Genomic DNA, 22602 nt, shown 5'->3' with positions numbered 1-22602 from the left:
CCATCAACCGTTCCTCCTGCTTCTCAGTCCAGATGAATGACTCCATGCCTCGTGCTGCTGTGACAAATAGGCTACTACATCAAATGGTGGGTGAACTTTCTGATGAACTTGTTGAAAAATTAAAATTCTGATGAAATAACCGAAAATTATGTTCAGTTTCACCAATAGTTAGCTAAATGTTTGTTTACGTGATTAACTTACATTAACCTGAGAAAAGTAAGGTAACATTAGCTCCGTTGTTAGCATGCTAGTAGTCTTTCGGACAGTTAGCTCATGGTAGCTACCTTCCAATGGGTGTGTATGCCAGATTATAACAATATCACATATGTTTTCGTGTAAATATACTTGTCTTGGTGCTACTAAGTTTAATTCAGACTTTATCATTGAAATAGGTGTTTCTGTCTGTAGACAGTTTTAGCTAACCATAGCAGCACATGTTTGTTAGCTTTTGGCTAATGTTAGCCGATGTCCATTCACTTATTTGTTGCATTCATAGGTGATATAACAAACTTTTATTTCAACTGTGTAAATGAACATGGACTAAAAAATTGTTTTCTTATGTTCTTTTTTATAGGTTCTTCATCTACAGTGGATGTGGAATATTTATGAGTTTAAATGTTGTTTGTTTATGTTTTATCAATAATAAAAGGCCATCCTATACATTGTGATGAATTTCTTTTCAATTTTTAATAAAACAATTAAATTAATACAGTACCCTAATCTTAAAATAAAAAAAATAATAGGCCTATCTACAGAACTTAGTTCATATTTTAATGAATTTGTTAACATGCATTTTAACCTAGTTATTTTATACAACTGCAACTTCTGAAACAATAAGTTAAGTGAACTTAAGATTTTTAGTAAAGACTACTAATGTAAGCTTAATTTGTCTACAGCATCAACATAAGGTTGTTAGTTGACACAACTAAACATGTTTAGTTTTATGTTTTGTAAAAACTAGAATGGTTTAAGGCAATCGGTTTCCACGCAATTTTCTAGTAATGACAACTAGTTCGGGTTTAGAGTGTGGGCCACATTCTTGAATAAAATTGCTCCTAAATTGCAAATGGAAGGATTCTCCAAAACAAAAATCCTGATTAACAAACTCAATCTTACAAGCACATATTGTGAATAACAATGACTGATAAATGTCATTTGTTAAATTTGCATGTCATGCACACTCTAGAATGATTATCCACACACTTGAATTACAGATGTCCACCATGTTGGGAGTCAGTGACAGGTGTTAGAAGCATACATTTACCTTGTCAACAGTTAAGCAGAGAACTATATACTGTTACTTTATACAGTTGTGGCAGTGCGTTTTCCAGAAGTCTGATTGTGTTTTCTAGAGAGTGAACCTTCTTCTGGAACAGTCTGATATGGATATGGATATGGGTTCTGTCCCAATCATGGACAAAACCCATGGTACAGAGATTGCATGGGATATATCATGCTTTACTCTCAGGCTATGGATTACTGAATGAAGGCAAAGGAAATAGTCTAGATTGATAATGATGACTACTAGTGACTACTGGCTCATTCATTGAAAACAAAAATCCAAAAAAAATTAAAGATGTATGTGTTGTTCACTATACATATAGTGCCAATTATGCATGTAGGTACATTGCAATAGAAGCTGAACAGAACACTGTAAAATGTGAGACAGAATAAACAATAAATGATCTGAATGTATAACATTAATCACACAATTGCCATAGCTTTAAGTCACTATAAATGAATGCAACTGGGTTCAGAAATGAAAAAACATTTTCAGAGGTTGTGCTTGACGTGTTTTTCAGTAGAAATCACTGAGGTTTCACAGAGATCCATTTCACTGGGCACCAGGGCCTTACTGAAACCTACAGCCCCACTCTAGTCTCCTGCTCCACATCTCACAATATTGCACTCCTGAAAGGACACTTCCCAAAGTCATATCTACTGCTGTGACACCGAGACGTATAAGTATAAGTATAGTAAGTAAGTATATATAGTCTTTTGATTCCGTGAGGGAAATTTGGTCTATGCATTTATCCCAATCCGTGAATTAGTGAAACACCCTCAGCAAACAGTGAACACACAGTGAGGTGAAGCACACACTAATCCCGGCGCAGTGAGCTGCCTGCAACAGCAGCGGCGCTCGGGGAGCAGTGAGCCCCAATTATTGCCCCATTATTGGAATCCAGTCCATGGCAGTGTGTGCTCACAGCATTAATCAAACCTCAAGAGGTTTAAGAAAGGGTATTATTGACATGTATTGGCATTTGTTGCCATTATTTAGGATTGACAATTAGTCAAGGTGAAAGCTAATAACCCTCCAAAGGAAACACATCAATTCTGTAAGACTGTCATCAACAAAGTCTGCTTAGACTGGACAATGTGCTGTGAGAAAACAACTCTGATCATGTCAGTTAGGACTTTCCTGCTAACCAGTAGGCCACGGCTGCCCCGAAGACCACGTCATCTACCCTGTGAAGATCACGTCATGCGACGATTCACGCTGTGACTTCACTGCACATTAATGATTAAAGAACACGATGCCATTAGCATTCAGGTTAATTGAAAATGTAGAAGCGATTTACTCAGAGAATCGTGGGGCTGATGTGACTGCTGTACCCACTGTGTGATGAATTTGATCAGTTAACCTGCTGTTAGATGGGTCACTGGGTCACACACATTAAAACAATTAACAGAATTAACAGCATATTATGCTTCAGGTGTCTACCTTACACAATCAGGTCAGGGACACAGCAGAACAATGGGCAGTCAGTGTGCGGTGGGAGTTGATTTCTGAGAGCCGTATCTTAGGCCTAATGCACCACAGCACCAGGTGCGACACAACTGGACACGCCCTAAGTGTACTTAAACCATACTCTTCAGACCACACGTTTTAGATCGTCAAAATAGGGCCCTGAATGTGCAATATCTCTGTCTTTTTCTTTCTTGTAATCTCTCTCTGTGTGTGTGTGTGTGTGTGTGTGTGTGTGTGTGTGTGTGTGTGTGTGTGTGTGTGTGTGTGTGTGTTGCCATGAGAGTAGGAGGGCGTTCTGTGTGTACCTGTACTTTGGGTGTGTAATCGCATAGATTATAGGGTTGTGGATGGCAGAAGCCTTGGCAATCACGGCAGGCACAGAGTTCATATAAGGAGTCAGCATATCAGCATACCTGTGTGAGGGAGGTACGAAAGAGAGAGAAAGGAAAAGAGAATGAAAGAGAGAGAGGAGAGAGAGAGGGGGAGAAAGAGAGAGAGAAGTAGAGGTGGAGATGGGAGGAATACAGAAATAGAGACAGTGTGAGAAACACACAAAAATACATAGGGGCAGACAGTGTGAAATACACACAGACAGAATGTGGAACAGTGATTGAAAGAGTGAGAGAGAAGAGGAGAGAGAGAAAGAGAGAGAGAGAGAGTAAGGAAAACAGAACAGGAAAATCTTTACTTTGTGCATGATTTGAATATATGTATTATTCTGTTGCTGATAGGTCGAAGTTGTGGATAAGGTAACTAGTTGTTGACAGTTCAAAAGCAGCAATTTAATGTATGGGCAACGCTCACCCAGCAAAGGCAGTGAGGGCAACGGCTGAGTAGGGAGACCAGGAGATGACGTACAGCAGGATGGCAATGAGGGCAATCTTGGCCATCTTCCACTCATTCCTCAGCCGGTTGAATGTCTTCATGGAGTCCCTGGTGTTGTTGCCATTGATTTTGCTTACAGCACTATAATACACAGACACAGACACACGCACACGCACACACACAAACACATGCAGTACACACAATAGAATTATAATCACTGTAATTAAATTACTCAGTTACACTGCTTGTGATTATAGTCATAATAAAACTAGCGCAATTAAAATCCATTTATGCATAATTAGAGCCCTGGCTGGTGACTGACTTGTTGGTGTTGCGGATGGCTCGGAAGATGAAAACGTAGCAGTAGATGATGACGATGAGGGGGATGAAGAAGACAAAGCAGAACAGCAGCATGGTGTATGCCCGCACCGAGGGGGTGAAGGTCATGTAGTCCCAGGTGCACGAGGTCAAGAGGCCCTCGGGAACGTACGCACCTGACAGAGAGAAAAAAAACAAACCAGATGAAGAGGGGAGCTGGGGGTGACGATGGAGAGGGGGGTGGTGGGGGAGGGGTCAAATTCCATCATTATCTCTCATGCCTGCATAAATATCCCAAGTGTCACAGAATCTTAAGAATGCGATGACAATAATAAATGGCTTGGAACTAAACCATATTACATAAACTACTCAAACCCCAAAACAGCATTGATGTAGGATCTGAGCAGAGAGACAAGTTTGAAATCGAGGTTCATCAAAAGATGTGTGTTGAGACAAGCTGTCTCTCTGGTTGCGTAACATCTTCAGTTTCAGGCCTTTTACAGTACGTTCCCGCCTGGCGTGCCAGCTCCTCTGATGGAGGAGGCTGCACGCTTAGAGGAGACTGCATGCTAATCAGCTGAGACGGAGCAAGCAGGCCCTGGGAGGCGCTGGCAGAGACAGACGCCCTTCACACTGGAGGACAAGGGACTCGGCGGCACGTCTGGACTGACATGTGGCAGCACCAGGGACAAACAGAGCCCGCTGAAGGGAAGCCGAGGAGCTCTACTGAGCCACATTCCTCCCCCTAACCCCCGATCCTCCTCAAAAAACACAGTATGCACTACTAATCACATAGTGAAATTTGCTGACGACACAACTCTGGTGGGTCTCATCACCAAGGGCGACGAGACTCAATACAGGTTGGAGGTCGACCATCTGACCACGTGGTGCAGGGACAACAACCTCCTGCTGAACGTCAGCAAGACCAAAGAGATTGTTGTTGACTTCCGGAGAGGTCACACCCAACACCTGCCACTGACCATCGACGGTGCTGTGGTGGAGAGAGCGAGCAGCACCAAATTCCTGGGAGTGCACATCAGTGAAGACCTCTCCTGGACCACCAACACAGCATCACTGGCGAAGAGAGCTCAGCGCCGCCTGTACTTCCTGCGGAAACTCAGGCGAGCAAGTGCTCCACCAGCCATCATGACCACATTCTACCGAGGCACCATTGAGAGCATCCTCTCCAGCTGTATCACTGTGTGGGGCGGAAGCTGCACTGAATACAACAGGAAAGCCCTGCAGCGCATAGTGAACACAGCTGGAAGGATTATTGGTGCTTCACTCCCCTCCCTGAAGGACATTTACACCACCCACCTCACCCGCAAGGCGACCAAAATTGTGAGTGATGCAAGTCACCCCGCTCACAATCTGTTTGATCTACTGCCCTCTGGGAAGAGGTACAGAAGCCTGCGCTCCCGCACTACCAGACTCACAAACAGCTTCATACACCAAGCTGTTAGGATGCTGAACTCTCTCCCTCCTCTCCCCCCTCCACCCTCAGCTACATAACATCCTGGACATTGGACCCACAATGGCCGCCTGCACCACTCCACTTGCACACTTGTACACTTTGCAACTTGTTGTTGTTGTCCTGAAAACACAACACTTCTGCTGCTCTTACATAACTTGCACCACTATGCCACTTTATTTCTTACTTAGGTCAAACAGAACTACCTCAGCCTCTTATTGGCCTGACTTTGCACTAGTATTTTATTTTATTGACTGTCTATGCACAATTTCAACCAAATTTTGCTGCTCTTATTTTTTTCATTATATGTGCCCTCTTATTTACTTATTTACTTACTTTTTCGTTTACTTGAATGTTATGTTTGTCTGTGGACTTAAAATTGGTAAAATATGTCTTGTCTCCACCGTGGGATAGTGAGAAACGTAATTTCGATCTCTTTGTATGTCTGGAACATGTGAAGAAATTGACAATAAAGCTGACTTTGACTTTGACTTTGACTTTACTAGGCCTACAGCCAAAATGAAGATTTACCCAGTCATATTTTCACAGAGTTCACAAATACAAACAAGCACACAGAGTATGCCGTTAAAACATTATTAGCCATCACAGGAGTCAATGGACTATTACACACCACAAGAGTCAATAGACATGTTATAACAAGTTAATTTGGATACCGACAAAGTCAAAAACATATTTAAAAAGACATGCACACTATTACAGGCAAGGTCATTCATGTGTTTGCGCTTGAAACTAAGCCAATCATTTGAATTTAAAACAAAACAACCCCCCATGAGAACTCACTCCATCCAAAGAAGGGGGGCAGGCTCCAGCCCAGCGAGTACACCCAGGCGGCTAGCAGGACCAGCAGGGCCCGCTTGCAGGACAGGACCCCGATGGAGGCCAGCGGCCGCGTGATCACAAAGTAGCGGTCCACCGCGATGACCATAAGCGTGATCATGGAGCATATGCCAAACAGAGCACCGCAGAACGCATACATTTCACAACCTGAGGGGGCAAGTCACATGCAGAGGAGCAAGAAGACATATAAATAAACAGTTAGACAGTTAAATAAACAGACAGACAGTTAAATAAACAGACAGACAGACAGACAGACAGACAAATCATTTATCTCCAAAGGGGAAAACACAAAACAAAAGACAAGAAACACACAGACTTAATGACAAATTGATAACACATTCATAATGGAGACATTGTATAAGATGTAGGCCGGTGACAAATAGGATTTCAATGGCAAATCAGAGGCTGACTGAGTGATGGTGCATCTGGATTGCCATGATTGTCATACATCCCTGTTGCCAAATGCCACTGCTGACATGTGACGATTGTTGAGGTGTAAGACTGTGGAGTTTATTTTAGGCTCCAATTCATCATGTATGACCTTTTTGAGAATGTTGGAACAAAGTGTTCATCCATGATTGTGTGATTCAAACGGAATGATTACAGGTGTGCTCAGGCTCGGACTAGTAATCTGTACAACCGGGCAAATGCCCGGTGGGCCGGTCCACATGTGGGCCGGTGACCTCCGGGATTTTTTTTTTTTTTTTTAAAGTTATTTAGCCTATTTGCGGCCCGTCATGTAGGCATAGGCCTAGCCTATAAATGCAGTTGCATCCATTTGGCTTGGGGGGTGACAGGTCAATCCTTTTGCTTTTGGGTGGTGTCTAGAAGGGATACAGCTAAGGGTTAGGGTTAGGATTAGGGTTAGGTTACTTCCTGTCCTGATACTGTTTATTTCTATGGAGATTTCACTGGACTGGATTACGTGACTTCCGTTACTGTATCCCATCTAGCCACAACCATCATTTTGGCCTCTTCATGACAGGTTCAGTGTGTGTTACGATCGCGCCCCCCTGCCCCACCCCTCAAGTGGATTTGTCCAAGCAGCCGCTAGGTTTGTGGGGAAATATAGCCGAGTGCATTGTAGCAGGCTGTATAAGTGCCCTCCGCTGGCTGGTGTTCACATCATCACAGTTTAACCGTAAACAGCAACCAGAGGTCTTATTCCATAAATATATTGTTTTTATAGACGTTAGTTGCACGCGCTACCAAGAGCTTCCATTTACTGCACCAACATAAAAAAACTACGGGTAGCCTACAATTTTCGCACAACTTGGTGGAAAAGTGTAGCACAGGTTAAAGAAAATCCATTAATTTTTGGAGCTGATCCTACTCAAGAGGAACTTCAAAGTATTTCCCATATAGTAGCCTAGGCCTAGCCTTTTAGCTCACAACGACAGTGAAAGTGAAACTTGGAAAGTGGAAGTCTCTCCACCGAGTGTTACATTAGATGCACAATCAATCACCAGTCGATTCAGGTAAAAAGTATCAACTGGTAGGTTAGTAACGAAGGGGTCCGGTAGCCTAATTTTGCAAAATGTGATGACGGCACACAAACTTGGGCAAAAACGTTTAGTAGCCTAGGCTATACACTTGTGGTGAAAGCCTACAGTTAATGTGAATCGCGGACTATAACCAAAGTAAAGGAGATTTGCACCAAATAAAGGCTGTGGTTGTGTTTCTACAACATGTTGGCACAAAACGTAATTTCTGTCAACTATGACGATGTCCATGTTCAGTAGCCTATATTTTTAATTTAGTCAAGCAGTGACGTGGTAATGCATGGGGTAACATTACGTGAGACAGACAGAAGATGAGCCTGTCTTTAGTAGCCTATCCCTGAATCCTGTCCCTCTCAAATCACTTTAAAATGGTGTGATTAGCAACCAGAATTTAAGAAAAATCCCCCGGACCCCCGTGTTATTGTGATAGGTCAAAATCTAAATGTTTGGGATCAGTTTATGAACTGTTGCTACAGCATAATACTGGGTGTTTGTTATTTATGGGGAGAATCGGGGAGAGATTTTTTTGTTTGGGGGGGGTCGTCGGTCCAGTGGTGGGCCGGTCCAGGAGAAAAATGCCAGGGCCGAATTTTGTTCCCAGTCCGACCCTGGGTGTGCTCATTAATAGGCATGTAAAAAAACACATAGACATTTTGTACTCGCTTGGTGCATTGAATGTGGTTGATGTGGGTGATATACATCGGATGATTGGGGACACTTAGCAGTAAGGAAAAATGTCTAGTTTAATTAAACTCAAGGAGAGCACCAAGCAAATACAACAGTTAAGACGAAGACCTTTTAGTGCTGAGCATGCCGCGTGACAACCTTCATCTCACACATGTAGGTATATTATATGTGTGCCTCTAAGACAAATCCAATGAGGCAACTGGCCACTTCTTTAGTTCTGGTCTGCTGGTCCTGAACATAATGTCTTTACATAAGCACCTAACATAATGTCATTGCAGTTTATTATGGCTACTTAAGTAACACTGGGAAGAAATGCACAGGAGTGCATATTCCCAATATCCATGGACTTTATAATAGCTACTTAAGCATTTATTTATTTATTTTATTTATTCTTTTAGCTGATGCTTTTATCTAAAGCAACTTACAGATACATCTAGACCTCTGTCTGAACTTAGCTCTGATCCCAGGCCTGCACACATCCAGAGGAACATCGAATGATATGAGTGACACTCAGCCTGCTATTACTGGCCGCTGCTCTCATCAGCTCATCAGCTTAATTGCGGTTTCACGTCCAGAGCATACACAAAGTGGGAACAACCGGCCAACGGTGACTGGAATTTAATGGATGGAGGGAGATAGTTGGATTGGCACACATGGCTTAGCTTGTAAGCCTTTATAAATAGACAATCGTTGACCGCTTTCTTGCATTTATTTTTTGTGTAAGTGTGTGTGTGTGTGTGTGTGTGTGTGTGTGATGTGGGAAGTATGATAAGCAGGAAGTGTACATGGTAAGCAGATTCTTGTCAGTTTTCTGATGGGTGAAATTAGGTGACCTAATTGCTGGATTATTCAGTCAGGTGAAGGAGAGGTAAATCAGATTTGTTTGATCGATTAAGTAACAGAACTGCAACACAGGAAATTAACATAAATTGAGGCGCCTAGTGTGGTCTGGGGAATTCTTTTTTGCCGCATGTAGGGTATTTAATATTCTGAGCCAACCTCTGCTCTTCATCACCACTCACATTACTACCAGATGTGATGAATGCAATTAAGATTTCACTGAGATAAGCAACTGACATTTAAAACACACACATGCAAGCACACACACGGTCTCTCTTTCTCTTCCTCTATCTCTCTCTCTCACACACACACACACACACAGATACACACACACACACACACAAAAGTTACATCTTTATTTCTTGGTTTTCTGTTTGTTATACACCAACCCATTTAGCATGGCCACCCATTTAGCATTTTTTGCGTACATTCTAGACATATTCAATTTCCATCAAGTGAACCACCAAGGGAAGCACATTAAAAAAGCATTGCCATTTTCATAGCCTGAAAGATAGGAATTTTTAGAAGGCAAAGAATGGGCTTTTATTGAGAGCGCAACCTTGCTGTGTTCAGTTTACGGGCAGTCTGGGTAATTCTCAGAAACAACTGAGAGCCAGAATAGGATGTGAGCTTGGCAGTCCACTATTTACAGTAAAGACTTTTGAAGATTTAAGAAAATATTGTTTCTAGCCTCTATCAGCCTAGTGTGCCTCTGTAGCCTGCCTCTAGATGTATCCTCCTTACTTACAGCTCTTTGTGTCCCTCATGTTTCTTCTCTAAGTATGACCCATTTTACTGGTAGGCTACAAAGAGTTTACACACATTAACTTCCCAGTGCTACTGTAATTGCTCACAGGTCTGGGGAAGCCAAGACTTACCTGATGGGCAATTTTGTCTGAATGCAGACACCTGACACTGCCTTGTGTGTTCTCTGGCAGAGGAATATCTTTTCCCTTCACTTTTTATTGAAGTAAGCTGAAATGAGCTCTGTAGACAGAGGTTGCATAGGTATTCAGTGGTATGCAGTTTTTAGTTTGTGTACGTGTGTGTGTGTGTGTGTGTGTGTGTGTGTGTATGTGTGAGTGAATGTGAGATAGGGTCAAACAAAGCTAAGTGCATTTAACAGATCATTGCACATTCAAGTGATACTTGATGCTTTAGTTTGCAATTGTATTTACAGCTATATTTTGCACTTAAACTATGTAACTCTTCTTTCAGCAACAACATATTTTTGTTTTGTTGAAATGAATCCTTTTTCTCAAGTTTGTGGAGGGTTTCTGTTATACTGTATTTTCTGTTTTGGATCCCTATTCTACGTTCTGTCTATATTTTCTGGAGGCTTACAGTACCTTTCTCCCCAAATATCCATCTCTTGTGCATGCTGGTGGTGAAGAAGATGGGAGTCTGGGTGAGGCACATGAGGAAGTCTGTGATGGCCAGGTTTATAATGAACATGTTTGCTGGTGTCCTAAGTGTCCTGCTCCTATAGAAGCAAACACACACAGAGATTAACACATGTGTGAATGGCACATTCCATAAGAAACTCCCCTATTATTCTCATACTAAAACACAATCTTAATACATTCTTCCAATTCCTTCATGCTGCTCCGTTAGAAAAAAGAATAAACAACCACTGACAAAAAAAAACCAATGACCACAAGTATGTCACACAACTCATTTACAGTTAGATCATTAGAGAGGGGCCCTAATCTATAAACTTCTGCTCCACAGTACTTAATACACTGAAATACCTGCTAAAGGCATAGATGACCAGGAAGTTCCCCACGAGGCCTGTGATGCCCACGGCTCCGATGAAGGCTCCGATGGTGTAGTGGGCATGGTCTGGCACGTCCACTGTGGGGAAGGGATGAGGAGCCTCCTCTACCATGGCAACCTGCAATCAAAAACACAGGCATTTACGTGACGCAGTGATGGCATGATTCTGAATGTCAGAGAGAATAAAGAAAATGTCAGCCCGTTTCCATGGCGAACCAAAAATGTATGTAGCCAATGCTAATTAGGGAGATGATGGAAGCTGATGAAAGCAGATTGATGACTTTGAGACAACCAGTTAAGGCTAAAGCTGGGGATCAGTATGAAAGGTGAGAGGAGACAAACGTAGGTCAAGGATTTTTTTTTTTTTTTACATGTATTTGCCTTTAGAATTAGCCAGAACAAGAGTGCCATGTGAAAAAGAAAATCTTCTCTGACCAATTATCTGCATTTTAATGGCAGGAAAGTCCTAACTGACATGATCAGAGTTCTCACAGCACATTGTCCAGTCTAAGCAGACTTTGTTGATGACAGTCTTACAGAATTGATGTGTTTCCTTTGCAGGGTCAATCCTAAATAATTGCAACAAATGCCACTACATGTCAATAATACCCTTTCTTAAACCTCTTGAGGTTTGCCTCATGCTGTGAGCACACACTGCCATCGACTGGATTCCAATAATGGGGCAATTTCCGCTGCTGAAATTCAAAGCACACTGACGTGCTGTTAGGAAAACTGTTCTATATTTCAACAAAAAAGCATCTTAAAACCACATGCATTGTTTTTTGTTTTTGTTTTTTGTTTTAAATTTTTCAATGCTCTTGCACAAAAGGGGCATCCGTGGCCTACTGGTTAGCGCTTCAGACTTGTAACCAGAGGGTTGCCGGTTCGAACCCCGACCAGTAGGCACGGCTGAAGTGCCCTTGAGGCACCTAACCCCTCACTGCTCCCAGAGCGCTGCTGTTGTTGCAGGCAGCTCACTGCGCCGGGATTAGTGTGTGCTTCACCTCACTGTGTGCTGAGTGTGTTTCACTAATTCACGGATTGGGATAAATGCAGAGACCAAATTTCCCTCACAGGATCAAAAGACTATATATACTTATACTTACTTATACTTATACAAAATGTTTCTCTACATTTGTGGGTATGTACTATCATAAACTTGCTGGATTAAGAGTTTAGACACAGTGATAAATCAGAATAAGGAGATAGGGCCTCTACTTGGAAGTGGAAGCAGCTGCCTGTTCTTTGATAATCACAGAGGTCAGTAGGTTCCTGCTGAATGCCCTGTCCTCCTCCTCTTCCCCAGTCGATAAACCCCATTGTATAGCCAGAGCTCTTTCTCTCTCTCTCACTCACACACACACATACACGTCTGTCTTTATCTCATGCTGTCATCTTTTCCCATCCCTTTCCTCCGCTTGTCAGAGCACTAGTCAGGAAAGCTGTTGGCAAGCTGTAGACAATGTGTACTTCTGTGCAGTCTAATAACTCTCTAGTGTGCTGACAAAGTCTCACAGCAGCTCAAGCTCCTGCTGGTCTCTGATCTGTCCAGGAGCACACACACACACACATACACAGAGACACAAACACATACACACACACACGTGCACACAGACACAAACACAAACACAAACACAAACACAAACACAGACACAGACACAGACACACACACACACACACACAAAGCAATTCCCACACTCATCATCACAGATGGAATATTCACCTCTCTCAGAGATTCCTGTCTTGATATCAAAGACCTTTGACTGACATGGATAAACCTGGTAGGCTGTACAACTGTATGCCAAAAAGCAGCACATTCACATGAACAGCTGGTGTTCTGACACACCACCACCACCGGTCACACTCTGTTCTTCTGACACATGCCTCCAGATCAGCTGCATGTGGATTATGTTAATTAATCAGCAGTGGGAACGGCAACCTCAAACACAATGGCTAATGACGCCAGAGTGAAAAACTGTCATTATGGCTAATGGCGAAGGTCAATTGTTGTCACCATTGGTTGTATAAACAAAACGCTGAAACTTAAATGGCACAACCATTAAAACAGTACCTAAGAAACTTATGTCTTAGTGAGGTTGCTGAGGTGAAGACATAAAAATATAGAAACATGCACATGTGACTTCCAAGGCATATGTATGTCTGGCAAGCATATAAGGCTGTCAAAAAAATGCCCTCCATAGAAATTGAATGGTCCATTACTGCCTTGTCACCTACTGTAAAGCTATATTTGCTGTAGCTGTATTTGCTCTATGAGTGCAGAGCACACAATCTCTGGCTCAAATGAGTCTCCGACAGCTTCAGATGTCTCCATTGTTCACTCTAATGACAGGACAGGCCCTTCAATTTCCAGGAAAGAATGTCCATTTGACAAGGTCAAAGAAAAAACACACATACAGTACACTGTGAAGATAAGATCTGGGAAAATCAATTTCCGGCTGCCTGATTATGGCTAAAGGTATGGGCTTAGGATGAATAATTGTGCGTAGTCATTTAACCATTAAGTTTTCAAATCAGAGGTATCATGATAGAAGATGATGATGTGGCAAACCTGACATCATGGCAGTCCCCAGAAATGCATATAATCCTAAGGCTTTTCTAAGCTTTCCTCTTCAGTCCTTGAGATTAAAAGGCTAGCAAAATCTTGGAAAAGAGATTGACCAACTGAACTGCTTCCCTCTGGAACCCACTACTCTTTGCGATGAGTGCCATGGGATCTTTAATGACCACAACGAGTCAGGACCTTGGTTTAATGTTTCATCCAAAGGACAGCATCTCCTACAGCACAGTGTCCCCATCACATTACAATGTTCCCATCATAGCACCGATTTGTTGTGCCATCTACCCAACACCACCTTAGTTTTCCAAGGAGGTCTCCCATCCAAGTACTAATCAAGCCCACACCTGGTTAGCTTTAGTAATTCAGCAGAGGGTATCCATTAGCCTGGCTGCTGGCTGGCTTATAGCAAACATCTAAAACCAAGTCCTCTAACTAATAACTGTTGTGCCTCTTCAGCATGACTCACACCAATATGCCCACAGACAATTGTAATTTTTTGAGTCAAGTCAAGGGGTTCAATGGGGCAATGTTTGCATGACACATCATATAAGTAGATGCAAATGACTGTCCATGCCTAATGGACTGGCAAGATGACCATATGTCTATGACAACATGATGTCCCTGTACAGAGTTGTGTGCGGGCTGACAGAAATGCCGGTGTTAAATGCCACTGCCCCAGCCACAAACTTGCTCTCTCAGGACATTCAAATGGTCCAGGATTCCATTCATAAAGTGAAGTATTCAGTTACTGTCTTCAGTTCTCCAGAACCTCATTTATACTAGTAATAGTTTGGTGGTTTCCTGATGGAAAAAACTACAGCTAAAACAGCTTATGGATTTTGGACTGTGTAATTTGCACAAGCAGTTGGCAAAGAGGAAACAGCATGCATTTCTCTCTTCTACTTTCCTCCTTATTTACCCATTCTCCCTCATCCCCTTTTTTACATCCAGTTACTTTAAAGATGCTCTAAGTGATGTCACACGTTTTTTAGGCTAAAACATTTTTTGTCACATACAGCAAACATCTTCTCACTATCCGCTAGCTGCCCGTCTCCTGAACACACTGTAAAAAAAACGCTGTCTCTGTAGACAGCCCAGGCTCAGCAAACAGCAACAAAAACAAACTAGTGCAACCTGCACCACAAAACATAACAAACAGTGTATAAGTAAGTATAAGTATATATACTCTTTTGATCCCATGAGGGAAATTTGGTCTCAGCATTTATCCCAATCCGTGAATTAGTGAAACACACTCAGCACACAGTGAACACACAGTGAGGTGAAGCACACACTAATCCCGGCGCAGTGTTGCAGCCACTAACCAACGAGATGCGCGTTTAGGAGAGTTTCAATTGCACAGGAGGGAGGGGGAGGGAGTAGCGAGCTAGCTCTCTGTTTTGTTTGAACGTCAACAGAAGTGACGTTGTCCAACATCGCTTATAGTACCTTTAAGCCTTTTTAGACCCTTTTTTTGTATGTTCTGGGTGATTGAATCACAAGTGAACAGCGATAAATCCTGAAAAAGATTCAGTGTGATCCAATCACTCAAAGCTCTTACCAATTAGATTTGGGGTGCATTAGACCAAATATTTTTTGTAAGTTAATATGTTTGATATCTGAACTCAAGTGGACAGATTGTGACAATTGTGAACCAAGATGCATTTTTGTGAACCAAGATGCATTTTAAGACCAAGTGCGGGGTCCTAGTTATATGTTTGAATTTATTTTTCATATCAGTATAAAGTAACATTAATAATGATTGGCTTCTGTTGGTAAATCTCTCTTTACTCACACAGAATACACTGTCCATTAGGCTGCATGTTGTCACAAAGGATTCAACTGTTCCCTGTTGCACTGTACCATTCTGTCTGTCTGCTTTATGCAGTACACAACTTGTCCAAGATTCTCTCTCAGAATATGTTAGAATAAATCAATATGATTTGTTCCCAGTCTACACTCCTAGTGATAATGATAGATTCCGTTAATGTTCCAAATTGTCTCTGAGCTCCATAATCTCCAGTGAAGAGCAGACATATAAAGAAAAATATGTCTATTCACGGAGGTAATAATGCAATCAACCACGCAGTTCGATATATTAATGCAGCTGATTGGTATCAGCTAAATATGATTGAAGCAAGTCATTAAAGTTTGGAACATTTTCATTTGCATGTATGAACCTTTAGCTTTATTTTAAAAGCACAGAATCTTTACAAAATATGCCCTTGACAGAGAAATCAAGCAATTATGATGATTTTCAAAACACGAGTGCACACACATACACACACACACATACAACCCTCTACCCATGGGACATGTCCATTTCATCACAGAGCACCTTCCCATAACCCTGACTAACAAGCATCCTTGGACTGTCAGCCTCGCGCATGCTATTTAAAAAGTACTCAGCTTCAGACAAAAATAAAGCTAATTTGCATTGGAACGCTAAAGGGGCTCTTTTCCAATTAACTCATACTGGAGTATTTGAGCCAATTAATTCTCATCGGGCATTTGAGCCAAACAGGGTAAGTTTGGCTATTTGCCCTCACTGATTAGTGGTGTCCTTCCCAGCTCATCTTAGCGCGGACTGTAATGGAGGAACCGTTAAAGGCAACACTACCAGCGTTGCAGCGCCACATCCCGACTGCATGCTCAGTCGTGAGGCTCGGCCTATGCCCTGCCTGTCCTCTGAGGCCTCAGCTTTTCCACAGTGAGTCAATGCAGCCAGCAGGATGGCTCTTATTCATCATGTCATTCAAGTTATTATGGGAGGGGAAATTACTGTTTGGTTTGCTGATTATTGTTGTGAGCCATGGGTGTTCGAGATAATGATGATGATGATGATGATAGTGACGATGATGGTGATGGTGATGGATGTGAGATGAGCACTATGTAAGTACAGGACGGATTTCTTTCCTGAGTCTGAGTGCCTAAAGAGAAAAATTTTAGCTTCTACTCCCCAGAGCAGCACACAAATCCCTGGCAAGGGAGTGCTGAAGATGAGGTGAAGCTAGCTGTTTCCATTATCTGGACAATCTACTAAAAGCATTTTTTTCTTATACAGTTGTCACAGTACTTTTGCTAAATGTCTGTGGATTTCCTGCTTACTTATCACCAAAGATTCTAGAACATAGCTCTGTTCTAGAATCTTTGCTTATCACAAAGCTGACTAAAATATCATAAAGCATATGAAAGAAAAAAGCCAATAAGTCAGTCTTGAAAGAAAGAAGCCAATAACACCTCTTAGTGCTTCTTATTATTCAACTAAATGATGTTTTCAAAGATAGGAAGTCTTTAAATATTGTTGACAAACTGAAATAAGAATGGCTAGACCATGGCAAAAGTTACACTAGGATCATATCGATGTCTATTTCCATGTACTGTTCAACATCACTTAAAAAACTAAAACTAAACTAAAAAAGACAAACCAAGTAATGTAATGTTTCATAGAATCCAAAGGTACACTTAACATAAGTCACTAAAAACAGCACTGTGTCACACTTGACCTGGACTAAGAGCTGTTGGATACACCCTACAACATGTTTTTTTGACACCTTCTTACAGGTAAAAGTTGACTAACATAATACAGGGTGCCAGCTATATGAGATTAAAAGGATCTATCTCTGCTGATGATAATTGTTTGGAAAAATGGTCTAGGTGTAAAAGCATCCACCATGATGTTTTGTGTACATTTTCAGTTAAGGCTGTGGTGTACACTGTAATCACCGAGAACAGATTAATTATGTCAGTAGAACTCAGCAAGTAAGAAACAGTCTTAGGAATTACTGCACAATTATATTAAGGACAGAAAAACTCTTTAAATGATTGTTAGGATATAACAGCGATGATAAGGGCACGATCACTCAGGGTTTTTTCCCCCTACATGTTATATAAGATGGAGATGAGAGAAACTTGGTTCCCTCTCAAGGAAATCTCCCTCTCCAAGAGCAGCATTCAGCCAGCACCAAAGCCGCCAGAAGCCCAAAAACTGCAATCTCCACAGCCGAAGGGGATCATTTTCTGTCCTAAAAAGTGTTTTACATCAACAACAAAATGAAGATGTCGGTTCCAAAAATACCATAACTCATTTTAAACTGTTTTCATTCATTATGTGCGGGTTAAGGTTATGCTCCCTGAGAAACCGACACTGAGATGCATGCTAACTCCTTGTTTTCCTTCCCTTTTGCCACCCCTCACCTCCCACCGCAACCGACCAAGCCCCCCCACCCCCCAAATCCTAGATAGATAGATAGATAGATAGATAGATAGATAGATAGATACTTTATTGATCCCCAAGGAGAAATTCAAGGATCCTGAGATAGTTTCCATCGGTGTTAATAAGCACAGCCAGTGATGAATTCTGACAACAAATCTTTTCGGTGTGCTTGCTTCTTGGTTCAGAGGTTTGCGCGGTGAACTCTAAAGTCTGTGAAACAATCAATGTCTCTATTTATTAATCTTTGGCTTCGTATTTCAGCCCAAGAACCAATTCCACTCAGTCAACCAAGAGTTAATGAGTTATCGCTTTTGAGATAAACACTATTGACCACTCAGGGTAAAATAACCACTTACATTATTATTTTTTTTTTTATCAATACTCATCGCATACATTAACCAACTAAATTTCTTTTCAAAAGTAGGCCTACTGTATATCGACCAGTTATAAAGTTCAGTCAGGGCTCTGCTTCTGGACACAGTGTAGAAAGCTGCTACTCCTGACAGCAAGCTGTCTCTGGTCAGCGTGCTGTGGCTGATAAGAAAGTGCTTTAGCCTTCAGTCCTCAGGTGAGCTGCTAACACCTAGGTTTCTGTGCGAATCCAGCAGGATTTACCAGCCACTTCTCATCCATGTCTCTGATTCGGTGCCCACTTTTACAGCATTTTCTCTCTCCAAACATTGGATTATCCTCAGGGTTGGAGGTGATTTTTTCAAATGAAATTGTGTGAGAATGTTTGATAAGACTTGAAAAAAAAACAATGAGAACTTTTAGGCACTTATCACAGGACCACAATTACACTCTTACAAGTAATTAAGTTTGAAGCAATCCAAAATGCTTATAAATGTGTAGTTTTACAGAGGTTTACCGAATGATATCATATATAGCATTACTCCATGGTTAATATTTAATGATGATCTACTGATCACTTCATACACTAATCAGAGGTCTTTAGAGGCTGCAATCATGTTTGGCAATAAATACCCAGTAGAGGTAAAGTAAACCATTATGAGTTATGAGTGCATAAAGGGCAGGGTGGGGGTGCTTCAGGCATGCTGGAAACTATTCCAGACTTAAGAACAATCCTCTCCATGTGCTCTCCAAGAGATACATAATTATCACTGATACCTGGTGAACGCTTTCTGGGCAAAAAAAACAAGGAAACAAAAGAAGCAACCTTGAGCCCATCTCTGCTACAGCTGAAAACATGCATGGGACTGACAGACCAGAAGCCTTATTGATGAGGTCAAATGTGCATCCCTTCAACATTCATCTGCCATCTGGTGATCTCGGTACGTGCCATCACAGAGTGACACGACACACACAAAGAGATTAGCTGAATGAAACCAGGGAGTAGTCTATTTCAGGAGTCTAAGATGAGCCAAAGTGTTTATTAAAAAGTGCGGGTTTGGCCCACTCACATCCTTAAAGGAAGTGGTCCTCTGTCTTTGCATGGGAGCATGTTTTCCTGGGTTTCAGGATCCCATTGCCCATATCCTGTGAAATCCTGATTTTTTTCGCTCAGTTGGATGGCAAAGGTTCTTTGGCCAGCCCATGATCTGAGTTCTGCGTATCACAGGAAACTAATCGAAAACAGACTCCTCTGCACAAACTTGCTTCCCTCTTTCAATTTCTGGTTATCCTCCAGGGATTGTTGTTCAAATGGTTGTGGTTGAAAATCACACATCGTCGACAAGAGATATCCTGAATTGTAAAAAGCATTTCATTGCAATGTGAACACAAACAAGGATCAATACAAGCACTGGTGCATCTTTGTGCACACAAACACAGGGAGAACAAACAAACATAACAGCCCCCCCCCCCCCCCCCCCCCCCACACACACACACACACACACACACACACACATACACACAGACTGAGCAAATGTTTAGAAGGATGAGCAATCAAGTAAACTAATCCGTAAAGGACTCAGTTTCACCCTCTGATCTCTTTTCTTGGAGTATTCTCACCATCACTCCCATGTTTTACAGGCACACACACACACACACACACACACACACACACACACACACACACAAACACAGTCACAGTCATTCACAATAAAACTGGTTGCACTAATTATGACCGCCGCGCAGCGAAGCGGCGGTCATATAGGTTTAGTCAGATTTTTTGTATGTTGATCTCAAGAGGCCATGTCAACCCATTCCATAACCACTCATTTCATGTATAGCGCCACCTAGTTAAACACAAAAAAGTAAAAATGAGGTGTTGTAATCGCAGGTATCTGTGACCTAACATAGTCAAAACTGCACGAAATTGGAAGTGTAGGATCATTATGACACCCTCTGAATGCACGCCAAGTTTCGTGGAATTCCGTTCATGGGGGGCCACACAATAAATTAATTTATGTTACTATACACCAACTGGCCTGTAGGTGGCCGGAGACAGTTTTCTGTGAATATCTCGAGAACCGTAGGGCCTAGGAGGTCCACCTTTTTTATGTATGTTGGTCTTAAGGGGGCATGTCAACCCATCCCATTACCACTTATTTCATGTATAGCGCCACCTAGTTAAAAATTAAAAAGCAAAAAATTAGGTGTTTTCATCACAATATCTCTGGCTGACAAGGTCAAAACTGCACGAAATTAAAAGTGTAGGATCATTATGACACCCTCCGAATGCATGCCAAGTTTTGTGTACTTTCGTTCATGGGGGGCCTTACAATAAAATAATTTATGTGTACATTTAGTGACGTACACCAACAAGGATTCCCGGGACACTGAAAGACCGGGGTACACAAAACTTGGTGGGCATGTACCCCCACATGGATAGCATGGAACCGTCATTTTTCGTTTTGATCTGTAGCCCCCCCGCTGGACTGGACCCCCCAAAAGAAGGGTAGGGCAGACACAGTTCTCTGTGAATATCTTGAGAACTATAGGGCCTAGGATGACCATTTTTTTCCGTATGTTTGCCTCCAGGGGTCATGTTAACCCATTTCATGTGCACAAACAGATACACACACACACACACATACATTCACAGTAATCATACGTATGACACATACTCACACAGTAGACATATGTACGCTTGCATGCACAGGCACATACGCAGGCACACACACAAGCACGCACACACACACACACACACACACACACACACACACACACACATAACATAAACATAACACAAACAATCAAGAATTTCTCAGAATTATGAACAGGCAAGATGGAGGTGGGGTTGTATAAAATTTATTTTACATGTGAAATCTATGAACTAATAATGTTTTGGTACTTGTTGTCTAGATACCAGTGAGAATTGAGTGTGGATAATGCAATTTAGTGAGACAGTTCGAATCATATAGGCCTTTCAGCGTGATTTCTTTTTGTGGAAAAAATGTGCTGGACTGGGCGGCGGTCATATTTTGTACCGCTCTGCGGTACATCTAGTTATGACTGCAATAGTCAGAACTCTTACCCGCTGCTGGTTTTCAGTGGCAGCACACCCCTGGCCCTAAGAACATGTTGCTACACAATGCTGCCAGTCTTGGGCGTAGCACCAAATTCTGGGCCCTATGCACAAGTGGTGGCCATGCCCCCCCCCCCCAACCAACCAACCAACCACCGGCTGTAAGCATGAAGCATGAGGTTCACAACTAACTACTATCTAATCACACATTTAATTAATCTAACAACTCTTATATGTAGGCCTACTGTATAACAGAAAATAATCGTATTACCCAAGACTTCACTGAATTTCTGTTTTATTTGAAGAATGTTTAAAAGCTAGAACATGAAATGAATGAAAACACTTTTGGCTGAGAGAACAGCTATCCATACAAATATAACACTTTTGGCTGAGAGAACAGCTATCTATAGCTAACTGAGTGTGATGCGTTTCACAAGTTAGCTTTGCTACTAATTTGACAGCCTTTCCTCATGAACCTATATAACATTGAGCCTACTAAGTTACGCTATTAGCTCATAATAATTTTCGAATTAGTAGGCTATTGAAATGTTGTGGTAGGCTATAACTCAGGCATCTTGTTATTTCTAATTTTGTGTTAATGCTGTTTTAGCACTGATAATCGCGGATTCGCGGTGGTATTGAAGTGTTTTGTACCTTCAGGAGTTCATTTCATTTGTAGACTGTTGCTTTCACATTGGGCTCACCTTTCTTGGGAAAGAAGGCTGTTAACACTTGTTTTCCCTCATTTCTTTTTTTCTCCCTTTCTTATTCCCACTTGTCCCCCCACTACGACGCCCTTGCTGCCAGTGAATAGATCAAGAACTGGTCTGTCAATTAACTTAATTATGATTGGTGAACCTATTCTATGTTTTTTTCTTCTTTTTCATTCTTTAATCTCTCTCACTTCCGGATTCACATCTACCAGGGGCTTTATTGTCAGCCATTTTCACCACTCAACAGATGAATGATGATGGGGCAGCAATGCTGCCACATGTCTCCTGCATGTAAACACAATTCACCCATTACTGGTATTGATGCCCCAGGTCCATATCACTTGACCTGAAACCTCTGCTCATATGGAGGTGATGGTGGGAAAGCAATTTTCTGCAGTGTCTGCTGATTTCACAGTCATGTCTTTGTCTGGAGAGCATCTCAACAGTAGCCTATTTGTTTGAATTTCAATCCATATGTTTTTCAGGGTAGGCTACACTTGAATGGACCATGTCATGTTATGTCTGTAGTATATGAAATATTGCATAATGGAGGATATTGTAGCCACCTGACGTTGAGCAAGGAATACACATTGTGGTTGAACATCATTTTTATGAAATGAATGACTTAGAATAAAAATG

The 22602-nt window shown here is 41.8% G+C and overlaps 1 protein-coding gene across 1 annotated transcript in view; it reads right to left on the bottom strand.

The window, feature by feature from the left end:
- opn4a (opsin 4a (melanopsin)) overlaps positions 1–22602 on the bottom strand; it is a 31343-nt gene that overhangs the window by 6921 nt on the left and 1820 nt on the right. The window contains exons 2-7 of the mRNA XM_076285187.1: positions 11005–11147; positions 10603–10736; positions 6168–6371; positions 3900–4071; positions 3557–3718; positions 3058–3165 (exon numbers count right to left, since the gene is read on the bottom strand). Coding sequence (XP_076141302.1) covers positions 3058–3165; positions 3557–3718; positions 3900–4071; positions 6168–6371; positions 10603–10736; positions 11005–11141 — 917 coding nt within the window. The 5' untranslated portion in view covers positions 11142–11147. The remainder of the gene's footprint in view (positions 1–3057; positions 3166–3556; positions 3719–3899; positions 4072–6167; positions 6372–10602; positions 10737–11004; positions 11148–22602) is intronic.

Source organism: Alosa pseudoharengus, unplaced genomic scaffold, assembly GCF_046254945.1.
Source record: "Alosa pseudoharengus isolate Yale_2024_CS ecotype anadromous, Long Island Sound unplaced genomic scaffold, YU_APseudo_1.1 YU_APseudo_1.1_scf_15, whole genome shotgun sequence".
Lineage (NCBI taxonomy): Eukaryota > Metazoa > Chordata > Actinopteri > Clupeiformes > Clupeidae > Alosa > Alosa pseudoharengus.
Note: the sequence above shows the minus strand (reverse complement) of the source record. Positions and strands in the feature narration are given on the sequence as shown.